Source organism: Scyliorhinus canicula, chromosome 9 (assembly GCF_902713615.1).
Source record: "Scyliorhinus canicula chromosome 9, sScyCan1.1, whole genome shotgun sequence".
Lineage (NCBI taxonomy): Eukaryota > Metazoa > Chordata > Chondrichthyes > Carcharhiniformes > Scyliorhinidae > Scyliorhinus > Scyliorhinus canicula.
Window position 1 is genome coordinate 189,562,455 of NC_052154.1, and position 24,935 is coordinate 189,587,389.

The following is a 24,935-nucleotide window of genomic DNA, read 5'->3' on the forward strand; positions in this document are numbered from 1 at the left end:
ATTGCCCATCCCCGAGGGTATTTAAGAGTCATCCACCTTGCTGTGGGTCTGGAGTCACATGTAGTCCAGACTAGGAAAGGACAACAGATCCCTACAGTACAGGAGGAGGCCATTTGGCCCAGCGGGTCTGGCCCTCTGAAAGCACACCCTACTAGGCCCACACCCAAACCTATCCCTGTAACCTCACCTATCCTTTTGGACACAAAGGAGCAATTTAGCGCGGCCAGTCCACCTAACCGGCACATCTTTGGATTATGGGAGGAAACCAGAGGAAACCCATGCAGACACGAGAGAACGTGCAGACTCCGCGCAGTCAACCAAGGTCGGAATTAAACGCGGGTCCCTGGTGCTATGAGGCCGCAGTGCTAACCACTGTGCTACCGTGCCCTTCCCGAAAGGACATGAGTGAATCAGTTGGGTTGTTACGACAATCGGCAACTGTCACCTTTAGATGTTTAATTCCAGATTTTTATCGAATTCAGATTTCACCATCTGCCATGGCGGGATTTGAACGCGGGTCCCCAAAGCATGACCCTGGGATTCTGGATTACTAGTTCAGCGATAATACCACTACGCCACCGCCTCACCACCTTTGGCAGCATGAATTGTGGTGCACTTCCAGGTTATCATATTTGCGCACTTCCTGTCTGCCTTCTGGCAGGAGGCCATTTTGTGCTCCCCAACCCTCTCCCCCGCCAAAGAAAACAAATTTCTAGGCCCCGATGACTCTCCTAAAAGCTCAATCCATCTGGTTATTGGATATAAATCATCCAATCCTTGCCTGAGAAAAAATAAGCAGCTTTTGCCAGGCAGCAGTGAATCTTTCTGACCAGGGCATCTTTCAGAGCTGTATAAATGTAATTCAGGATAATCACATTAATCCTGAGCGCATCGAGTCAAAGCGTTTCAAGTTACAAAGCTGACCTTCAAACCTACCCTTGGTAAATTGACAAAAATACTTGTGTTTTTTTATGCGGATTGAATTTTTTTCCAAAGTTGATTAAGCAGGCACTCTGCCGAAAGACAGAACCATCAACAAATATTCGGGCACTGGTTTTTCAACCTTCAATTCAAAATGAGGGGGTGGGCGACACATTGGAGGGACAGCTATTGGGCTGAGCTGAGAGCACAGTGGGCTAAACAGCTGGTTTGTAATGCAGAACAAGGCCAGCAGTGCGGGTTCAATTCCTGTACCGCCCTCCCCGAACAGGTGCCGGAATGTGGCGACTAGGGACTTCTCACAGTAACTTCATTGAAGCCTACTTGAAAATCGAAAATCGCTTATTGTCACAATAAGCTGTGAAAAGCCCCAGTCGCCACATTCCGGCGCCTGTTCGGGGAGGCTGGTACGGGAATTGAACCGCGCTGCTGGCCTGCCTTGGTCTGCTTTAAAAGCCAGTGATTTAGCCCAGTGCTGAACCAGCCCCTGTGACAAGAAGTGATTATTATTATCCTTTGTGACTTGTGACAATACTTGTCACTTGTGACTTATACTTATACTTGTGACTTATACTTATGGCAATGAGTGATTATTATTATCCTTTCACGCATAGATGATTTTTAAAACAATTCGGACAATTGCTTTTACATTTCTGAAAAAAAGCTGATTATTAAACCTGGCCTTTAATCCTGGTATTTTGAACATACCAGAACATGACCCCGAATTAGGCGAAGCCTAAACAAAAAGAATCATTTGGATTGTAAACATCCCACCTCAGTGCCCTTCAGTTGCACTCTTGCGCACGCAGGGGAAAGAAATATCATACATCCAGGGAGAGAAAGTTAGGGGATTATCCGGCTAAATTAACCCGGTATGCAAAAAGCTATTGCAGTATTGAATCTCAGACATGGCAAGGAAGAAGCATGGAGGTTCCCTACGCCTTATTGGAAAAGGAAATGTCAAACTCAACAGTTTATATCTATCTATTCCGATGAATGAGCGATCTGGGGCCTACTCTAGGGCCTACTCTGCAGCCTTGACCCCTTCTCCCATTTTTAATCTGACCCAGCAGTTGGATGTTTTTTGCGCCACGGCGAGACTACAGGACACCGAGCCATCAATAAACATCACAACTGCAACCTTCAGGGTCAGCTACCCAGGGACCTGGAAGATTTAACTTTGACAGATCAATTTTCGGTATCCTTCAGCCTGCAGCCCGAACATCACCATCGCTGAAGAGGAAATGATTTCTGCTGCCCAAGCTCGGCCGGAATGCAGGGTGTGAAAACCAAATCAAGCCGCCTTCTGCCCCGAGGTCAATGAACAACGTCAGCATTCTTTCCTCTTCCAAGGGAGCTGATGGTGTAGGAAGCTGTAAATTCAGGCCACTGTACCGAAACACACTTCACAAACAAGACACTCAGACATGTTGTGATATTTTCCAGACTGCAGAGACATTTTTAATGCAAAAAAAGGTGCAAATTAAACCTTAGGACCGAGTGATTAAATCTCTGACCAAAATGGTTGTTTTGAGAGTATGATTACATTGATTTTTCTATATTTAGTGGTTTCATTGCCAAAGTACACCCTGTTCTTAGCACATCAATTTAGAGATGAACACATCTCTCCAGCTGTTTCTTGACGGAGTTTATATTGGTTAATAATAGTCAGAAATATGTACAATTATAGGCCTCATTTTTAATCCCCTGCCTCTCACTAACCCCCCCCCCCCCCCCCCCCCCCACCACCACCACCACCACCACCACCACCACCACCCCACATACAACAGGCAGGAGAGAGATGATCAATTAATGAGTTAACAAAAATGTTGATCCACCCCTAACCAGCCATGTTCGTGATCATTGTAATATTAACAATGGCAAATCAAATCATTGGCGAGGCTCCCACTAATAGCAAGTGGCCTGCAAACATCCTAGCCCAATGATGCTAATTTGAATGTGGGGGAGTTTCGTGTTGGCTGCTGTCCAGCATCAGAACCACAGTTCGAGATGCTGTCCATGCCTGAAAGATGTGAAGAAATAACAGTGAGGTAATTCTTGGATAAAATACTTCTCTCAGAAGGAAGAGTAAAGGAAATAAAGTCGCCATAGTTCCAGGTGCAGCAGGAGGTAAAGAAGGCTAATTGTATGTTGGCTCCCATTGCAAGAGGTTTCGAGTACAGAAGCAGGGATGTGTTGCTCCAATTATACAGGGCCTTGGTGAGGCCACATCTGGAGTATTGTGTGCAGTTTTGGTCTCCTTTTGTGAGGAAGGATGTTCTTGCTCTCGAGGGAGTGCAGCGAAGGTTTACCAGACTGATTCCAGGGATGGCGGGACTGTCATATGAGGAGAGATTGACTAGGTTGGGATTGTTCTCGCTTGAGTTCAGAAGAATGAGGGGGGAAATCTCATAGAGACTTATAAAATTCTAACTGGACGAGACAGGGTAGATGCTGGGAAGAGGTTCCCGATGGTGGGTTTGTCCAGAACCAGGGGTCACAGTCAGAGGATTCAGGGTAAATCCGTTCGGACAGAGATAAGGAGACATTTCTTCACACAAAGACTGGTAAGTCTGCGGAATTTATTGCCACAGGACGTAGTTGATGCTAAAACTTTGAATATATTCAAGAGGCGGCTGGATATAGCACTTGGGGAGAATGGGATCAAAGGTTATCGGGAGAAAGCAGGATTAGGCTATTGAGTTGGATGATCAGCCATGATCGTGATGAATGGCGGAGCAGGCTCGAAGGGCCAAAAGGCCTCCTCCTGCTCCTATTTTCTTTGTATCAATGTGGATGATCATAGGCTGCTTTCCCCTTGGAGGGAGAGAGCTGACTGGTGGTGATTTAACCTGAGGATCAGCACACCTCAGGCAAGGGACAAGGTTGAGAAGGCAGGACCTGGGGCATAGCCTCAAAATAAGGGGAAGCAGATTTAGGACTGAACGTAGGAGGGAACTTTTTCACCCAAAGGGTTGTGAATCTCTGGAATACCCTGCCCAGTGAAGCAGTTGAGGCTCCTTCATTTAATATTTTCAAGGTAAAGATGGATAGTTTTTGAAGAATAAAGGATTATGGTGTTCGGGCGGGAAAGTGGAGCTGAGTCCACAAAAGATCAGCGATAATCTCAATGAATGGCGGAGCAGGCTTGAAAGGCCAGATGGCCTACTCCTGCTCCTAGTTCTATGTTCAGGAATAATCTCAGCCGGTACGGGAATTGAACCTGCGCTGTTGGGGCCCGCAGAGTGCCTCCCCCATCACAACCATAGTCCCACTCATAGCACCCAATTCCGCAACCCCCTCCTCTCTGGCAGCTCCTGTTATCAAATTGCTGCTCCAGCCAATTGGCGAGGCTGGGAATCTGGCTAAGTGTTGGTAGGACTCTGGAACCATTGGGCTGGATTCTCCGGTGTTTCTTGACGGCGGTCCGTTTGCTGGCAGCGGGATCCCCTGTTCCTGCCACTGGTCAATGGGATTTCTTATTAAAAGACACCCCACCCATGCTCTGGTGAATTCTGGCCATTGGCCAAAAAGGAGACAGTGGCATCAGGATTGGCTGGGCCTCCGTGTCGTCATGCTCGTTCCCATACCCTTGGAGGCACGCTTGTGGTTTGGAGCGAGGCCAAGGTCTAAGTTTCCCAAAAACATTTTACCTTCCCCAGCTAGGGTTTCTCCTTGTGCACTTGGGGCACATTTATTCCAGAAAGTTTAAACACGTCAGTACACACGTTCGGGACTACCGCAGTCCCCACAGAGATATTGCTGAAGATTAAACATCCAAAAATACCCAACGTACGATTCTAAGCAACTGGTAAGCTTTCTCCTGCCTCTCTAATCAGGAACATGCTACCCAAGAGATTATTTTCCTGCACATAGCTAGCTAGAGCTGAGTGGGACACTTCCTCTGTGCTGGTCTACCCTTCCAGATTCCTCCCCTGAGCCACACTGATTAGGCAATCAATAATATGTGGAGTATTGCAGACCCATTAGGCTATTGGAACATCCAGATCAATTTATGTGATTCATTTGTTTTTTTTATTAATCTTTATTGTCACACGTAGACTCACATTAACACTGCAATGCAGTTACTGTGAAAAGCCCCTAGTCGCCACATTCCGGTGCCTGTTCAGGTACACTGAGGGAGAATTCAGAATGTCGGAATTGCCTAATAGCACGTCTTTCAGGACTTGTAGGAGGAAACCGAAACTTCCGGAGGAAACCCACGCAGACATGTGCAGACTCCGCACAGACTGTGACCCAAGCCGGGAATCGAACCCGGGTCCCTGGCGCTGTGAAGCAACAGTGCTAACCACAAAATAGCCTTGGCTAGAGTCTCAGGCAAAGTGATTGTGTGGTTCAATGGCGGGCAGTCATCGCGGCAGCCTGAGATAGAGTTTGGTTACCCAACAACTCATTGGAGGCAGAGGTAGAGTTTCTCTAGACCTGGTTGATGTTGCTGCTGAGGAAAATCGGAGGGTCAATCCTCTAAGCGGAGGAGCCAAAATCCCTCATGACAAGACAGAATCATAGAATTCCTGCAGTGCAGAAGGAGACCATTCATCCCATCGAGTCTGACCGACCCTCTGAAAGAGCACCCTACCTAGACCCACACCCCGCCCCAACCTCCCATCCCCATACCTCATCTAACCTACACATCTTTGGACACTAAGGGGCAATTACGTATGGCCAATCTGCCTAACCTGTATGGCTTTGGACTGTGGGCTGAAACCGGAGCACCCGGAGGAAACCCACGCAGACACGGTGAGAACATGTAAATTCAACACAGTCACTCAAGGCTGGAATTGAACCAGGTGCCAAGCACTGTGAGGCAGCACTGTGCCATGGTGCTGGCCTGAGTTTAAAGGATTTTCTTTCGTGCCTTACAGGTGATCACTGACATTTGGGTGTGCTGCTGAGAAGTTTGAAACAGTCACTGTGATTTTCCTCAGTTAATGGCTGGTGGATGAACTCACCATCCAGTGAAGGGCAGTGGATGAAATTTCAACACTGGAGGGCCAGAAGCCTTCGAACCTGAAAGCAGCAGCAGCAATGGAACATAGAACATACAGTGCCATTCGGCCCATCAAGTCTGCACCAACTCACTTAAGCCCTCACTTCCACCCGCTCCCGGTAACCCAATAACCCCTCCTAATCTTTTGTTTTTGGACACAAAGGGCAATTTATCATGGCTAATCCACTGAACCTGCACGTCTTAGGATTGTGGGAGGAAACCGGAGCACCCGGAGGAAACCCACACAGACATGGGGAGAACATGCAGACTCCTCACAGACAGTGACCCAAGCCGGGAATCGAACCTGGGACTCTGGCACTGTGAAGCCATAGTTGTGCTACTGTGCTGCCCACTTTCTCCAACTTCTTTCACCTCAAAGCCAAAAATGACCATATAAGCTGGGCTAGATCTTCCTGGGAGATGCTGCTGGATCTAGGCTCAGGAAGGTCCCCAAGTCTGTTTGGAATGTTGCCCAACACACACCACCCCTCATCACTCTGGTTTGCCACTGGGGGGGCGACTGGCCTCTGCTGCCTCCGGGGGCCTGGAGGCCAACTGGAGAATCTCTTCACCTCTGGTATCAGGTCCCAACAGGCCCTTAATTGGCTAGTTGCCATATGCAGATAAAAAGTCCACTCCTCCATTCTGTCTCCAGAAAAATGACCCTGGGGGTGAGGGGGGGGGCGGGGGTAGGAACAGTAAGGAACCCAGAACCAGTATGCAGACCAGTAGCGCTTTCTTCAATCACGTGCCAACCCACATTCCGAGCCCCAGCGGGGGGTGGGTACTCAAGCCCATGGAATTAGATCTCAGGTCATCCCCGAGCCCAGTGGGAAAGCCAGTTTGGATCACGCTGACAGTTTGAAGCTCAGCTCTTTGGGAATTAATATTACACCCAGACTTTACACCCGCTGATTCAGCCTCAGCAGTTGGCCGGTGATATTTAGAGACACCAGAAACAGGCTTTATTTGAGCGTCCAGACTGGTTGATATGAAATGAAAAAATGAAAATCGCTTATTGTCACGAGTCGGCTTCAATGAAGTTACTGTGAAAAGCCCCTAGTCGCCACATTCCGGCGCCTGTCCGGGGAGGCTGGTACGGGAATCGAACCATGCTGCTGGCCTGCTTGGTCTGCTTTAAAAGCCAGCGATTTAGCCTTGTGAGCTAAACCAGCCCCTTACATCGACAATTTAACGTCAGCGACACAAGGTGACCAAAATAAATATTCAGTCCATTAGATTCTATGCCGCATGAACAGAAAAACACTTTTAGGCAACAACAAAGATATATTATAATGAATAACAAGCCTGTGTTTAACACACAAAAGCACTTTAAAGCTCATTTTACAGGAAATACAAAAGGACAATTATCCCCAATTATTTCAGTACATTGATTCCGATCAGTGGCTGATGTATTGTTAAATTTAGGGATTAAATATTCATTTTCCCTGAACAATATAAAGAGGAATTACCATCGCACAGTCATGCATTTTATTTACAGTCACTAAAACGTGAAAGTTTATATTAAAAAGACGCCAGGGATCACTTAACTGGATTAAAAACAAAAATGGAGAGTTACAAGAATGCAGAATTTACTGAAGTTCCTTCATTCCAGCTGTGTCTGACAAGTTCCACTGTTACAATATGCAACAATGTCATCATGCCTTAGGCAGCATAGTGGTTAGCACAGTTGCTTCACAGCTCCAAGGTCCTAGGTTCGATTCCCGGCTTGGATCACTGTCTGTGCGGAATCTGCACGTTCTCCCCGCGTGTGCGTGGGTTTCCTCCGGGTGCTGGTTTCCTCTCACAGTCCAAAGATGTGCAGGTTAGGTGGATTGGCCATGCTAAATTCTCCATAGGCAAAAAAGTTAGGTGGGGTTACGGAGATAAAGGGGGATAAAGGTGGAGGCATGGGGCTTAAGTAGGGCGGTCTTTCCAAGGGCCAGTGCAGACTCGATGGGCTGAATGATCTCCATCTGTACTGTAACTTCATTTCATTTCATAAATCGGCCCTCTTGCAAAATTACCCCCTCTATCCCACGCAGAGGAATTCACAAGTGGATTGGATTCATTTATTGTCATGTGTACCGAGTTACCCAGGCTGGTTTAGCACAGTGGGCTAAGACAGTTGGCTTGCAATGCAGAACAAGACCAGCACCATGGGTTCAGTTCCTGTTCCAGCCTCCCCGATCAGGCGTCGGAATGTGGCGACTAGGGGCTTTTCACAGTAACTTCATTTGAAGACTACTTGTGACAATAAGCGATTTTCATCCTATGGTAATTCTACGGTAAAATAAAATTGGACAATGAACTCCATTTCAGTCTTTCAGAAGCAATTTGAAAAGTAGCTCAGGTGAAAAGTGTTTGGGTTCGAATTGGAACGTCAGTTGATTAGAGACTTTCTTTTCCACAAGAATCCTTCCTGTTTGTGGTTATTATTCCGACAGACAGTTTAAAGACGTGAATGCAAAACAAACAGCTCCTGCGATGTCAAGTACATAATATAAAATCACAAAACCCACCGATAACAGCAATTTATTGTCACGAACAAAATGAAAGGATGGAATGCACTGAAAAGTAACCCTGGTACCGCATGCTTTACTTTCCTTCTCCAGAAGGCGCTGATTAACGTTGGGATACAGGTTGATACCACCTTACCCACATTCTTCATTTGTGGTCCAAACAACACAGAGCATTTGACCACGAAATGCACCACAGCCAAGCTCAGTCAAGTCCTCAACCTAATATCCACCCACGTAGATTTTTCCTTGGGTGCTGCTGGTGTTGGGAAATAGCACCCATTTTGGAAAGCACTCGGTACACTCCTAGGTACAGAATGAAGTCCACTCTTTTGCCCCTGTGGTAGTCACCACTGTTTGTATATATGACGTATATGAGAAGTAATACGGTAAGGCTCCTGTACTACACATACAGGGGTGGATCCCTGCCTGCTGGCTCTGCCCAGTAGGCGGAGTATAAATGTGTGTGCTCACCGAGCTGCAGCCATTTCTGCAGCAGTTGCAGAAGGCAACACATCTCTGCTTAATAAAGCCGCGATTACTCTCTACTCTCGTCTCGTCGTAATTGATAGTGCATCAGCCCCCAACATTTGGCAGTAGCCAGAAAGACCAAAATGCCGGCAGGAATTTATGCCATGGCAAGCATACGATGAAGGTGCAGGAGTCGGCCATTCTGCCCCTCGAGACTGCTCCACCATTTAATAAGATCATGGCTGATCTGACAGTCACCTCAAATATGTATCCCACCCACCATCCCTGATAACATATCATCACCCCCTTGCTAACCAAGAATCTATCCACCTCTGCCTTAAAAATATTCAAAAGATTCTGCTTCCACCACCTTTCTTTGATCTACTTCACCCTCACATTCACAGGCAACATTCCCACCTGGATCAAGAATTGAATATCTTCTTTTCCGGAAGTGCCTCACATTGAGGATGACTCTTTTCTATTACAGTTTGGTGGGTTCTGAGATGACGCATATGCACGTTTTGAAGATTCTGTGGAGCAGACGGTAGAAAAACAAAGATCAATACAGCACAGGAACAGGCCCTTCGGCCCTCCAAGCCTGTACCGGTCATGGCACCAACCCTTGACCAAAACCCTAAAGAACAAAGATCAATGCAGCACAAGAACAGCCCCTGGTGGCACTCGACGGGTTGGGTAGACGAGGTGTACCCGCTCCCTCAGGTGCCTCAGCTTCGCCTCTGCAGATTTCTGACAAAAGCCGCTCGATGTGTTTAGTGTCTCCTCGAATGAGCTTCCTCCATTTTGGCTGGTCACAAAACCAGGGGCTCCCATCAGCCAGTGAGTACATTTGATCTCTTTCAGGATGCTTGGAGGACATTCCTAAAGCCTTTCCTCTTTCCTCCGAAGGGTGTCCTGCCACGACCAAGCAGCAATTATTTGATGTTTGAGGCATAAGAAGAACATGTCCCCACCAGCAGAGCTAGTTTTGACTGATATCACATCTCAAAGCTGGGCATGTTGGCTTGGGAGAGAACATTAACGGCCCTCCTTACCACTGCATTTAGACGATCTAATGAAGGCACCAGAGGCGCTACTTTCCCAGTTCTTGGAGGAGCCCATACATAGCCCAACATGTTCCCCTATTGATAATGCCATACAATGGCCCATAGGAGAAGCCCACAAGGGCAACAGCACAGCACAGATACAAATACAAGGGCAACAGCACAGATACAAATACACTGGTGGATTATTGGTATAATACATTCACCACATTGTCCCCACATGTAAATCATTGATATAGATTGTGAATAGCTGGGGCCCCGGCACTAATCCTTGGGATACTAAGCCAGTAACCAGGCCTGAGAATTACCCAGTTATTCCTACTCTTTCCTGGTAACCAGTTCTCAATCCAAGCCAATGTCTCTTAATATGTTTACTTACCACTTGTATGAAACCTTGTCGAAAACCTTCAAAAATTCAAAAACATCCACCGATTCATTCTCAACTATTCTGCTGGTTACATCCTCAAAAACCTCCAAGGTTTGTGAAACATGTTTGGCCTTTCACAAATCCATGGTCACTCTGCCCAATCCTAGCACTACTTTCTAAATGTCTAGCTGTCACATCCTTGATGCTAAATTCTAACACTTCCCCAATTTACTGGTGTCACGCTAACAGGTAACAGTAATAATCTTCATTATTGTCACAAGTAGGCTTACATCAAGTAGGAGGATGCAATGAAGTTAGAATCATAGAATTTACAGTGCAGAAGGAGGCCATTCAGCCCATCGAGTCTGCACAACCCTTGAAAAGAGCACCCTACATATTCCCACACCTCCCACCCTTTCCTGTAACCCCACCAACCTTTTTTGGGCACAAAGGGCAATTTAGCACGGCCAATCCAGCTAACCTGCACATCTTTGGACTGTGGGAGGAAACCGGAGCACCCGGAGGAAACCACGCACACACTGGGAGAACGTACAGACTCCACACAGACAGTGACCCAGCGGGGAATCGAACCTGGGACCCTGGCACTGTGAAGCCACAGTGCTATCCACTTGTGCTACCAGGCTGGTGGTACCTGCTTCAACTGTCTGCCCAACCTGTGCGTGAATATACAGGTGGTACCTGCTTCAACTGTCTGTCCAACCTGTGCGTGAATATACAGGTGTGATGTACCATCAATTGAACGCGAGACGAGTTGCTGGACAAAAGTATGGCTTTAATCAGCTAGATGTTAGCCCTGCAGTCGATTACAGTATAAGGACAACCGTCGGGAGTACTGGGTATTTATACCCCGCAGGGCGGGGTTAACTCAGCCTCTCGACCAATCGGGGAGCCATCACATGACTGGTCTCAACCAACCGGTCGAGAGGCACATGACCGACCAGGGCCAATGGTAAGCCGGTGTTCTGCACCAATGGCAGGCAGTTATGCTAATCATACCACCACAAGGTGGTACCTAGTTCAATCATTAACCGGCCTGTTCACAGGCTCACTCTTTTACGAAAACTCCCCTTCTTCCTACTGCAAGCCATCTGTTTCTATCCATCCTGCCCTACATCTCCATCAAACATAAAAGGATTTCCTGATCTCTTAGCCATCTGTGGCCATTTAAAAAATGGGGACTGCTCATGCATTGAAATGGAAGAAAAAAATTGCCGCACGATTCATAACTTAAAGAAAATATGTCCTGCCCGATACTTGCCCCGCAACTAACATCACCAAAAAACAGATGATGTGGTCATTATCACATGTTTGTGGGATGTTAATTTGTCTGCTAATTGACTGCCAAATTTCTTGCACTACATGAGTGACGACACTGCAGCAAAATACTCCATTCACTGGGAATTATTTAGGGTGTTCTGAGGACATGAGAGGCCTTTAAATAAACGCAAGTGCTTTATGTTCCAACGCTGCATGCGATCAGACAAGAACATACCAAGTACACCAGAGTAATCTTTCTCTTTGGAAAACATGTATTCATGCTCAAGAAAATAAAAAGCAAAAAAGAAAAAGAAAATCACAGGACCGATTGTATGTGAAAGGTGACGAGGATCGCAATTTAAATGGGCTTGAATTTCCACAGAGCGACAATCCAACTCGGATTGCCACGACACCCCATTTCCTTACCCGGAAATCCAGCCACTCCCTTCTCTCCGGACTTTCTGACTCTGGTCGGGCGTGAACTGCGTAATACAGCACGTTCCCGAGGGGAGGCAGTGGTGTAGTGATATTGTCACTGGACTAGTAAACCAGAGACCCAGGATAATGCTCTGGGGTCCCACGTTCGAATCCCACCACTGCTGATGCTGAAATTTGAATTCAATAAAAGTCTGGAATTAAAAGTCTAATGATGACCATGAAACCATTGTCGATCGTTGTAAAAACCCATCTGGTTCACTAATGTCCTTCAGGGAAGGAAATTGGCCATCCTTACCCGGTCAGGCCTATATGTGACTCCAGACCTGTGCAGCGATGTGGTTAACTTAACGACCCCCCCCCCCCCCTCCCACTAAAATGGCCTCGCAAGCCAAACCACACAGTTCAAGGGCAATTAAGGATGGGCAACAAATGCTAGCTCACACCCCAAGAACAATTTTATTTTTCTTTAGAAGCGTTTTGTTACAAAACTTCTATTCTCACAGAGTATCTCTGCATAGCTCCAAACCAAAATAGGTGATACAAATATAATGAAAACTAAACCCAAGGATCTCCTGAAAGTGGTCTTCAAGCTTTTTACCTATCACTGTTCTGTGCTGTACTGTTCTATGTTCTATGTTCTATGTTCTATGTGTCCGGGGACATCAGGCCCAAATCAGTCCAAAGAATCTCCATTTATCTATTATCTATCCATGAAAGCGGCACACAAAAAGATCAATCTCAACATGCTTCAAAACTAAAAGTACCATCGAAGTACCACTGAATGAGGCAGCATTGCACCCAATTTGTGCACAGCAAGATTCAACACACAATGAGGTAATAGGGCATATTTTGCACCCACGTTCGCCATGAGCTCAAAACCTCGCCAGAATCGGAAAACGAGATTCCCAACGCCGAGATCTCGTTTTCCAATTTTCCAACGATCCTCACAGGTGACATAAATGAGGTGGAAACTTCATTTCAATAAATTGTTAATACATTTAAATATAATTAAAGGGCTTCCTCGCCATATGTACCCCCTCACTGAATACTGATACCTCGCCAACGTGACGTGCCAGGCTGGCAGTGTCGGGGGGGGGGGGGGGGGCCTTTGGGGAAGGCCATTGACCACAAGACAGAGGAGCAGGAGCAGAATTAGGCCACTCGGCCCATCGAGTCTGCTCCGCCATTCAATCCATGGCTGCTATTTTTCTCTTCCCCATTCTCTTCCCTTCTCCCCACAATCCCTGATCCCCTTATTAATCAAGAACCTATCTATCTCTGTTTTAAAGACTCCGTGATTTGGCCTCCGCAGCCTTCTGCGGCAAAGAGTTCCACAGATTCACCACCCTATGGCTGAAAAAAATCCCTCATCTCTGTTTTAAAGGATCGGCCCTTTAGTCTGAGATTGTGTCCTCTGGTTCTAGTTTTTCCAACAAGTGGAAACATCTCCACGTCCACTCTATCCAGGCCTCGCAGTATCCTGTATGTTTCAATAAGATCCCCCCCTCATCCTTCTAAACTCCAATAAGTACAGACCCGGAGTCCTCAACCGCTCCTCATATGTCAAGCTGTTCATTCCAGGAATCATTTTTGTGAACCTCCTCTGGACCCTTTCCAAGGCCAGCACATCCTTCCTTAGATACGGGGCCCAAAGCTGCTCACAATACTCCAAATGGGATCTGATCAGAGCCTTACACAGCATCAAACTACATGCCTGCTCGTGTATTCTAGCCCTCTTGACATGAATGCTAACATTGCATTTGCCTTCCTAACTGCCGACTGAACCTGCACGTTAACCTTAAGAGAATCTTGAATAAGGACTCCCAAGTCCCTTTGTGTTTCTTATTTCCCAAGCATTTCCCCATTTAGAAAATAGTCTACGCCTAAATTACTCTTTCCCATAACCTCACACTTTTCCACATTGTATTCCATCTGCCACTTCCTTCATTGCCCACTCCCCTAGCCTGTCCAAGTCCTCCCCATGGGTGGTGGTGGTGGGGGGGGGGGGGGGGGGGGGTTTCCCCTTATGTGTGGGGGGCTGCTCTGAAGTCTTTTTTGGTTTTTTTTTTGGGGGGGGGGCAAACAATATTTGTGTGGGGGTGGTGGGTGATCACCCGGATGCTTGTGTGGGGCAGGGGTTGCCCCAATACCTGTGCGGTTGGGGGGTCCGCCCCGATGCTGGTGAAAAACAAATCGAGGTGCCCTTTAAATCTGGTGCCCCAACATCTGTGGAGCCGGTGTTGCTGGCTGTATCAGGCCCTGCCACGCCAGAGTGATGGCAGAAACCACAGTCCCAGATTCTCTGTGCACACAGTGTCAAAGGATTTGGTGATAAATCTCGTCTGGAGAAGGTACAGGCCAGTTTTCTCACTGAAACTGACACTCTGGAAAAGTATCGGACGATCCCACTCAATGATTAATTTGTGGCACTGGTTGGAGGGATAAATATTGGCTCTTCATCAAAATAGTGCCCTGGGGTCTTTTACATCTGTCTGCGAGGTGGTGAATGGCGTGTCAGGTTGCTGACTCAACACAGTGCTGCCTTAGAACTGCACCCGGGCATCAGCTTAGATTGATGGAGTGGGACTTCAAACTGCAACCTTCTACCTCAAGAGAAGAGAGAGATAGTAACTGTGACACTGCTGACAATTGTCACAGTGCACCTCGTCATAAAACAGCTGAGGGCAAAGAGGTACCCAAACAAATCTACTTGCTGGTCTGGATCAGCAATCTTTTTGAGTTAATTTAACTTCACTAATTTAATAACATTATAACTCCCCTTACTTCCTGCTCAATGCATCTCATCGTCTCCTGAACTGGTCCTTGACTGGCGAAACGAATCACATCATAGAGAGAGTAAGAGTCTTTACATACAGGGTGCGATCCACCCGACTGGGGACAGGGTCCCGTAGCTGGGTGTTTCCCTGGCTATCTCAGTCTAATATGCAGCTCTGCTAAAACGTGATCCGACCCACAATGGACGAGAGCAAGATTGTGTCAGACGTCATGAGGTGTGGTGAGCCAGATAGATTCCAGAAGAGGGATCCCCAGGCATTTTTCGGCCGCGCGGCATCACCTTTCAGGCACAATGCGGTTGCTAGGTCGCGCCCAAAATCCGCTATCTTGGGCTGGTTCAGCATCCAGCAGTGAGCAAGTTAGAAACTGAGAACATAGAACAGCACAGTACAGACCCTTCGGCCCACCGTGTTGTGCCGACCATTTATCCTAATCTAAGATCAACCGAACCTACACCCCTTCAATTTACTGCTGTCCATGTGCCTGTCCAAGAGTCGCTTCAATGTCCCTAATGACTCTGACTCCACCACCTCTGCTGGCAGTGTATCCTGTTCCACTTCTCCTTTGCCCCTGTCGATCTGGATGCACATTAGCCCCGAGGTGCCCTACTTGCCAACTCTCCAGAATTGACCTGGAATCACCAGGACTTGAAGATCAATCTCGAGGAATGATTTTGGCCAGTTGTTTTTCTAAACCAATAATTGTATAAACAACAATTCACTCCCTCCACCACCGACGTACAGTGGCAGCCGTGTGTACCATCGACAGGATGCACTGCAGGAACTCGCCAGGGTTCCTTCGGCAGCACCTTCCAAACCCACGACCACTACCATTTAGGAGATCAGAGCATCAGATACCTGGGAACCCCACCACCTGGAGGTTCCCTTCCAAGTCACTCACCGCTCCACGTGGAAATATATCGCCGTTCCTTCACTGTTGCTGGGGCAACATCCTGGACCTCCCTCCCTAACAGCACTGTGGGTGTACCTACACCTCATGGACTGCAGCGATTCAAGAAGGCAGCTCACCACCACCTTCTGAAGGGCAACTAGGGATGGGCAATAAAATGCTGCCCAAACCAGCAACGCCCACATCCCATTCTTTCTTTTATAGTTGCTTCAGTTTATTGGAGTAATCTGTTCTATTTTTCCCCTACAAAAAATGGTGAATCTGCTTTGAAAATTTCTCTTTACCAGAGAAAACAATATTTAAAATGGAGGTGGGTGGAATAGACCATTGACAGTCAACCATCATCCAATTGGTAAACGAGTCTTTTTGCTTAACAGTAGAAAGGCAATATGTCAAGGCAGGGCGTCACAAAGATACCTAAGTGGACTGACAAATGACTGGAGCGCGGAGGCAAGTCACATGATGAAACCTTCAAAAATACACTTAATCACATTTGGTAATTCTACCTCCTAAAGCCAGATAGTCAGTGCCGTACCCTGTCCACACCACCCCCCCCCCCCCCCCCCCCCCCCCGCTCCCCCAACAATACTGAGAACCTGCTGTACCCTACTCTCTGCAATCCATTCCCCGACATCCTTTGCCTGTACCCTCTGCTCCACCTTAACATCTTTCAAAAAATAAATATCTGATTACCTCTTCAAAATCTGTCTACCCACAGCTTGCTGGTTCCATGTCCATTTCAGCATTTTATTACTTACACTGGGGCGGACTGGGTCAGTCAGTAGTACGACTGTAAGAGGTAGAGCACTCAGTAATTTTACTGAACGGTTCAAAGTATTTCTACAATGGTGTTTTCTAGGAAGTGTATTTGAGGTGTAGATAAAGAAACATCTTCCCAGAGAAAGCAGCAAATCTGCCTACTTCTCAGGGCTCAAGACAAGGAAAGCAAACTCAGTGAAGACCATGAGATCTCGGAGGTTTTCGCTATCAGCAAAGACCAAACAGTCTGAGCCTCTTCTCGACAAAAGACAAGGCTGAGGGGTGATGTGACGGAGCACTTTACGGTTCAGAATGTGGCTTGATTGGCTACCTGGAGATCATAAATACCAGATAAAACAGTCACTAGTAAGTTCCAAAGGGAACAGAGGAGAAACATCATCGTCCAGAGGAGTGGTTCAAACTCCTGAATAGAATAACTATATAAACACATGAACAGGACAAAAAAGGTCGAGGCTGATGATGTGTTGGGTACTCTGGATCTGTGGAGACTGCGTTTACCTTAGCAGTAACATAGACAGGCTACCAACACTTGCAATAGTACAACACTATTTTATTTAAAAAGAGTTAGAACATAGAACAGTACAGCACAGAACAGGCCCTTCGGCCCTCGATGTTGTGCCGAGCCATGGTCACCCTACTCAAACCCACGTATCCACCCTATACCCGTAACCCAACAACCAACAAACCCCCCCCCACCCCATAACCTTACTTTTTAGGACACTACGGGCAATTTAGCATGGCCAATCCACCTAACCCGCACATCTTTGGACTGTGGGAGGAAACCGGAGCACCCAGAGGAAACCCACGCACACACGGGGAGGACGTGCAGACTCCGCACAGACAGTGACCCAGCCGGGAATCGAACGTGGGACCCTGGAGCTGTGAAGCATTTATGCTAAACACCATGCTACCGTGCTGCCCAAAATGTTGTTGAACATACTTGCACTGTGGGTCGACACTATGTTAGATTGATTGAAGACCTATGCCTAACCTGACCAGCCTATACTGCTTGCACATGGTAGATGTTTGTGCAACTGATTGTGGGCTCTCCCTGTCTCAGAGGCTGCATCCCAAATGAGCGGAAAACTAATGCCCTCTGGCTTTATAGTGACCATGCCCTAACTGCTGATTGGTTGCTGTGTTGTGTGTGTTGATTGGTCTTGCAGTGTGTCAGTCAGTGTGTGTCTCTGCACCATCATATACTGATGTGTATATTATGACAGCTGACAAGATGAGATACAAAGCAGCATAAGAACATAAGAACTAGGAGCAGGAGTAGGCCATCTGGCCCCTCGAGCCTGCTCCGCCATTCAATTAGTTCATGGCTGATCTTTTGTGGACTCAGCTCCACTTTCCGGCCCGAACACCATAACCCTTAATCCCTTTATTCTTCAAAAAACTATCTATCTTTACCTTAAAAACATGTAATGAAGGAGCCTCAACTGCTTCACTGGGCAAGGAATTCCATAGATTCACAACCCTTTGGGTGAAGAAGTTCCTCCTAAATTCAGTCCTAAATCTACTTCCCCTTATTTTGAGGCTATGCCCCCTAGTTCTGCTGTCACCCGCCAGTGGAAACAACCTGCTCGCATCTATCCTATCTATTCCCTTCATAATTTTAAATGTTTGTATAAGATCCCCCCTCATCCTTCTAAATTCGAACGAGTACAGTCCCAGTCTACTCAGCCTCTCCTCATAATCCAACCCCTTCAGCTCTGGGATTAATCTCGTGAATCTCCTCTGCACACCCTCCAGCGCCAGTACGTCCTTTCTCAAGTAAGGAGACCAAAACTGAACACAATACTCCAGGTGTGGCCGCACTAACACCTTATACAATTGCAAAATAACCTCCCTAGTCTTAAACTCCATCCCTCCAGCAACGAAGGACAACATTCCATTTGCCTTCTTAATCACCTGTTGCACTTGTAAACCAACCTTCTGTGACTCATGCACGAGCACGCCCAAGTCTCTCTGAACAGCGGCATGCTTTAATATTTTATCGTTTAAATAATAATCCCGTTTGCTGTTATTCCTACCAAAATGGATAACCTCACATTTGTCAACATTGTATTCCATCTGCCAGACCCTAGCCCATTCACTTAACCTATCCAAATCCCTCTGCAGACTTCCAGTATCCTCTGCACTTTTCGCTTTACCACTCATTTTAGTGTCATCTGCAAACTTGGACACATTGCCCTTGGTCCCCAACTCCAAATCATCTATGTAAATTGTGAACAATTGTGGGCCCAACACGGATCCCTGAGGGACACCACTAGCTACTGATTGCCAACCAGAGAAACACCCATTTATCCCAACTCTTTGTTTCTATTAATTAACCAATCCTCTATCCATGCTACTACTTTACCTTTAATGCCATGCATCTTTATCTTATGCAGCAACCTTTTGTGTGGCACCTTGTCAAAGGCTTTCTGGAAATCCAGATATACCACATCCATCGGCTCCCCGTTATCTACTGCACTGCTAATGTCCTCAAAAAATTCCACTAAATTAGCTAGGCATGACCTGCCCTTTACGAACCCATGCTGCGCTGCCCAATGGGACAATTGCTATCCAGATGCTTCGCAATTTCTTCCTTGATGATAGATTCCAGCATCTTCCCTACTACCGAAGTTAAGCTCACTGGCCTATAATTTCCTGCTTTCTGCCTACCTCCTTTTTTAAACAGTGGCGTCACGTTTGCTAATTTCCAATCCACCAGGACCATCCCAGAGTCTAGTGAATTTCGGTAAATTATCACTAGTGCATCTGCAATTTCCCTAGCCATCTCTTTTAGCACTCTGGGATGCATTCTATCAGGGCAAGGAGACTTGTCTACCTTTAGCCCCATTAGCTTGCCCATCACTCCCTCCTTAGGTGATAACAATCCTCTCAAGGTCCTCACCTGTCATAGCCTCATTTCTATCAGTCGCTGGCATGTTATTTGTGTCTTCCACTGTGAAGACCGACCCAAAAAACCTGTTCAGTTCCTCAGCCATTTCCTCATTTCCCATTATTAAAACTCCCTTCTCATCCTCTAAAGGACCAATATTTACCTTAGCCACTCTTTTTTGTCTTATATATTTGTAAAAACTTTTACTGTCTGTTTTTATATTCTGAGCAAGTTTACTCTCATTCTCTATCTTACTCTTCTTTATAGCTTTTTTAGTAGCTTTCTGTTGCCCCATAAAGATTTCCCAGTCCTTTAACTCCCAGCAATCTTTGCCACTTTATATGCTTTTTCCTTCAATTTGATACTCTCCCTTATTTCCTTAGATATCCACGGTCGATTTTCCCTCTTTCTTCCGTCCTTCCTTTTTGTTGGTATAAACCTTTGCTGAGCACTGTGAAAAATCGCTTGGAAGGTTCTCCACTGTTCCTCAACTGTTCCACCATAAAGTCTTAGCTCCCAGTCTACCTTAGCTAGCATGGTGGCACAGTGGTTAGCACTATGGTTAGGTACCTGGTTTTAATTCCAGCCTCGGGTGACTGTCTGTGTGGAGTTTGCACTTTCTCCCCGTGTCTGTGTGGGTTTCCTCCGGGTGCTCCAGTTTCCTCCCGTGGTCCAAAGATGTGCAGGTTAGGTGGATTAGCCGCACTAAATTGTCCCTCAGTGTCCAAAGGTTAGGCGGGGTTAGGGTAGGGGAGTGGGCCTCGGTTAGAGTCCTCTTTTGGAGGGTTGGTGGTGACACAATGGGCTGAATGGCCTCCTTCTGCACTGCAGGGATTCTATGAAAAGGGGTAGGAGGAGGCTTGTTTGCAGTGAAACCATTGACATGGACCAGTAGGGCTGAGTGGTACATTCAGATAGATTAGGGATACACTCCATAATATTGCTCAGCTGGATGTAAATTTTTTGGTGAAATTTAAAGCATCAAGAGTTTAGGTGTGTCAATGCAATTTTAAATAGTTACAAAGGGCATCTAACTGCATTGGGATTCTCAAACCTTCTAAAAAAAAATTCTGAATCTATTTTGGAAAAGGACAGATGCACAGTGTCTATTTTAACACCGTCCGTCAACAGTAATAACACCAAGAGATTAACCATCAATGGTTTCAAAGCAATCTACAGTACGAGACCAGCTGAAACATCTGCCTGGGAGTCTTTACTAGGGGGTGGATTTTCTCTCCAGTTCTCGGAGTCAAATAGAAACAGGGTTAACTAAGTCTTGTTGGAGTTGGGGGGAGGACAGAGGTGGCAGCCGACAACATTCCTCAGGGTGCACAGGGTAACATTTTGCAGTTTTGCCACCCCAGGATGGGAAAGATATAAAATGAGGACAAGTTACTACAACTCATTTGAAGCAAAAGTGTATCAATACTGAAAATAGACTGCTTGCAAATCAAAAAGAAAACTCTCTCCCGCTCTTATGAAACGTGTGAAACCAGTTAGCTAAGGCCATAACCCGTCATGGACCTTCTTCACTCATTAATATGGAAAATTAGCCTGGTCAAATCTGATGGAGACACTTTCTAGCTATAAATTTAGCATGGATAAACTGGGATTGTTCACATTGGATCAAAGGAGATCGAGGGCTGTACATTAGAGTCAGCTAAGGTAGACAAAGAAAATTGTTCACTTTAACTGATGGTGCGAGGATTAAGGCCGTGGATTTAAGATTTTGGACAAGACATGCAGGGGCGGGGAGGAAATGTGCGGCATAACTTTTTTTGTTAAACACAGGGAACGGTACTGACCCTGAACTTGCTGCCTACAAGGGCGGCGGGAGCAGAAACTATCCGTGATTTCAAAAGGCAATAAACTAAAGGGGTTGAGCAGGGGAATGGAATTGACTGTATTGCTCTGTGGAGAGCCGGAATGGACTTGATGGGCAGGATGGCCTCCTTCTGTTTCATAATGATTGTATGATAATGATAGGGTTTGACAAAGGTGTCAGGCAAAGATGGTGGTGTAGTGGTGATGTCACTCGGCTGGTAAACCAGAGGCTCATGCTCTGGGAACATGGGTTCAAATCCCACCAATAGCAACTGGTGAAATTTATATTTTCATAAAATGTGGAATAGAAAGGGCAGCACGGTAGCATTGTGGATAGCACAAACGTTTCACAGCTCCAGGGTCCCAGGTTCGATTCCGGCTTGGGTCACTGTCTGTGCGGAGTCTGCACATCCTCCCCATGTGTGCGTGGGTTTCCTCCGGGTGCTCCGGTTTCCTCCCACAGTCCAAAGATGTGCAGGTTAGGTGGACTGGCCATGATAAATTTCCCTTAGTGTCCAAAATTGCCCTTAGTGTTGGGTGGGGTTACTGGGTTATGGGGATAGGGTGGGGGTGTTAACCTTGGGTAGGGTGCTCTTTCCAGGAGCTGGTGCAGACTCGATGGGCCGAATGGCCTCCTTCTGCACTGTAAGTTCTATTTAAAAAAATAAAATAAAATAAAGCTAGTCTCAGCAATGGAGACCATGAAACTCATTAATTGTTGTAAAAGCTCCATCTGGTTCACTAAAGCCCCTTTAGGTAAGAAAATGTGCCATTCTTCCCGGGTCTACACATGACTCCAGACCCACAGCAATGTGGTTGACTCTGAGCCACCTTCTGAAATGATGTAGCAACTCACTCAGTTTGAGGGCAATTAGGGATGGGCAACAAATGCTGTCCTTGCAGCCACATTAACGCAAGACACATGGAGTAAAACAGCAGCATGGACCAGCAGGGGCATAATGGTCAGTTTCTGTCCTGTAAATATTATGTAACGCTCACAGATGTCTATGCTCCTCCAATTTCTGTCAATTCACCATTGGTGGCTTTCAGCTCCCCTAGATATCTAACTCTCTCTAACTGTACCTTATTAAAACATTTCAATACATTAAGAAAATGCGAGATGAAGGCAAGCTGGTGCTGCTTACTGGTGGAAAAATAGAATTTGTTTCGATTTTATCTAGTTCAGCGTGTTCAGACACTGCACCGCACACCATCGCTTCTGTCTCAGCAACCCACAATTAACTTTGAAAGCTCGACTGTGAATTCGAGAAGCGCAGAAACGGAAGGAATCAAACAAACATTATAAATCACAATGTGTGAGACAATCTCAAATTGCTGAAAAGACAAAGACTTCTTTTGACATAGCAGCATGAATGGGGGCTGTACAAGCCGAGGTTCACAGAGAACGTTCTGTCAACTTTTTGAAAAAGGCTGCTCGGTTGATAGTCAACCATCTTCCAGTTGGGTAAAGAGTATGTTTGCATTATAATTAGTGTAGGAAGGCAGTGTTTCACAAAGATGGATGTGTTGGCGATTGATGGCTGGAAGGTGGGGGCAGGAAATGTGATGAAACCTCCAGGAATATATTTAATCACAGTTGGTAAACCCAAAGATGGATCCTCATCGATGACAGCAGGTCAGAACAGAGCACCGGCTTATCAGCCACTCTGCATGTCTGAAAAGATGACCCAACTCAATCTCAAGTCGAATGTTCTTCAGGCATTGGTCCCTGGAAATTGGCTTTGTTGCAAGTAACAGAAATTAATAAATAAATATAACCTTTATTGTCACAAGTAGGCTTACGTTAACACTGCAATGAAGTTACTGTGAAAATCCCCTAGTCAACACATTCCGGCACCTGTTCAGGTACACAGAGGGAGAATTCAGAATTCCCCCTGGTACAGGAATTGAACCCATGCTGCTGGCCTTGTTCTGCATCACAAACCAGCTGTCTAGCCCACAGAGTTAAACCAGCCCCCCACCACACCAATATTCACACCACACAGTGACAGGCGATTACCGGCTCCAACAAGAGAGAATCTAACTATCTCCCTTTGGCATTCAAAGGCATTACCATTGCTGAATCCTCCACTACCAACATCCTGGGGGTTACCATTGACAAGAAATTCCCGGCTTGGGTCACTGTCTGTGCGGAGTCCGCACGTTCTCCCCGTGTCTGCGTGGGTTTCCTCCGGGCGCTCCGGTTTCCTCCCACAAGTCCCGAAAGACGTGCTTGTTAGGTGAATTGGACATTCTGAATTCTCCCCCAGTGTCCCCGAAAATCCCCAGAGTTTGACGACCAGGGGATTTTCACAGTAACTTCATTGCAGTGTCAGTGTAAGCCTGCTTGTAACACTAATAAAGATTATTATTATTAAACTGGTTAGACATCCAGGTGGATTTTACACACCTGACTCTGACAAACTGTGCAGAACAGTGCAAAGGGGCATGATTTGTCCCAGAACTCAGCTTTATATATTCCATCCCTTAATGGGATTTTCTTTTAAATTGCTGGAATCCAGGTTATATGGAATCTTGCCCTTTCTAAAACATCATGCATGGCCCTCCTCCTCCTCTCTCTCTCCCTCCCTCCCTCCCTCTCCCCATCAAAGGTGCGTGGTTTCCAGCAGTGGGTACAATCCAGCAACAACAAGTCTGAATTGTCCAGATGCCTCCTCGCTCCACAGAAGCTGCCAATCTAGCTGGGATTGTGCAGCAGCATGGTGCTCCAGATTCCAGCATCCGCAGTCATTCGCTTTGACATCCCTGACATCCAATTCGGCGACCTTGCAAATGCACAGATGTGGAACCCAAGTTTGGGGGGGGGGGGGGGGGGTTTGACCGCAGTTTCTGGCCCCTTGGTTCGAGTGACTCCCTCGACAGACAGACAAAAATGAGTCACCCTCTCCTCCTGGACACTCAGAGTGACAAACCCTCTCCCCAAGAGAGCCTTTCAAAATGCAGGAGGGAGGGGAAGGACACACACAGACCTCATGACTAATCAGGTGGAATTCACAGCAACAGTGAAATGCCCTGGTGTCAGTTTCTGATGCTCTGTGTTGATTTCCTCCCAAACTAACGGGGGAGAAGGAGAAGCAGGCTCCCCCCCTCCTCCCTCACCCTCAACCCCTCTCAGTTGAACCGATGACAGTGTCAGATTTTGTCTCCCTCCCTCCTGCTGTAGCAGCTCACCATGCCCTAGATTCAGTGTGCCCTCAATCCCAATCTGCAGCCTCACCCACACCTGTACCCACACACACAGACCCCCTTACCTGCCGTCTCTTCCCCAGTGGAGGACATTTCAATCAGGGTCTCCTGGTTCCTGCCATTAGACTCGTTCATTCTGTCTGCCCCTGATCCGCAGCGTGCCTCCTCCTCCTGCTGCTGCTGCTGCCGGCTCCTCTCTGCGGCTGCTTCACAGCCAGAATACTTGACGTGTGCCTTAAAGGGATGGTTCCCCTCCTCGCCTTTTCGGTCGGCAGAATGGTATTCCCCTGACTCCGCCAGCCACTCTGCTGATCCGCTCAGAGGATTGATGCTATAGACCTTTACAACTTCCAGCAGGAGACTATTTGTCCAGGAATTTGTCAAGAGTTCTACATAGGTTCTTTTTTGATTGGCTTTCTAAATAATAGTCTTCACCAGTGTCACA

General features: G+C 46.8%; 1 protein-coding gene across 9 annotated transcripts in view; it reads right to left on the bottom strand.

Moving 5' to 3' along the window:
- The window catches only part of ano5a (anoctamin 5a), a 202,902-nt gene extending 178,219 nt beyond the window's left edge, over window positions 1–24,683 (bottom strand). For 5 of the 9 annotated variants that reach the window (XM_038808346.1, XM_038808343.1, XM_038808345.1 and 2 more), the window contains exon 1: window positions 24,556–24,674. In XM_038808346.1, the coding sequence (XP_038664274.1) occupies window positions 24,556–24,625 (70 nt within the window). In that variant the 5' untranslated portion in view covers window positions 24,626–24,674. Of the gene's footprint in view, window positions 1–24,555 lie in introns of all 9 variants that reach the window. The other 4 variants (XM_038808347.1, XM_038808344.1, XM_038808342.1 and 1 more) reach the window with 1 other exon arrangement.
- Window positions 24,684–24,935: the final 252 nt, after the last annotated feature.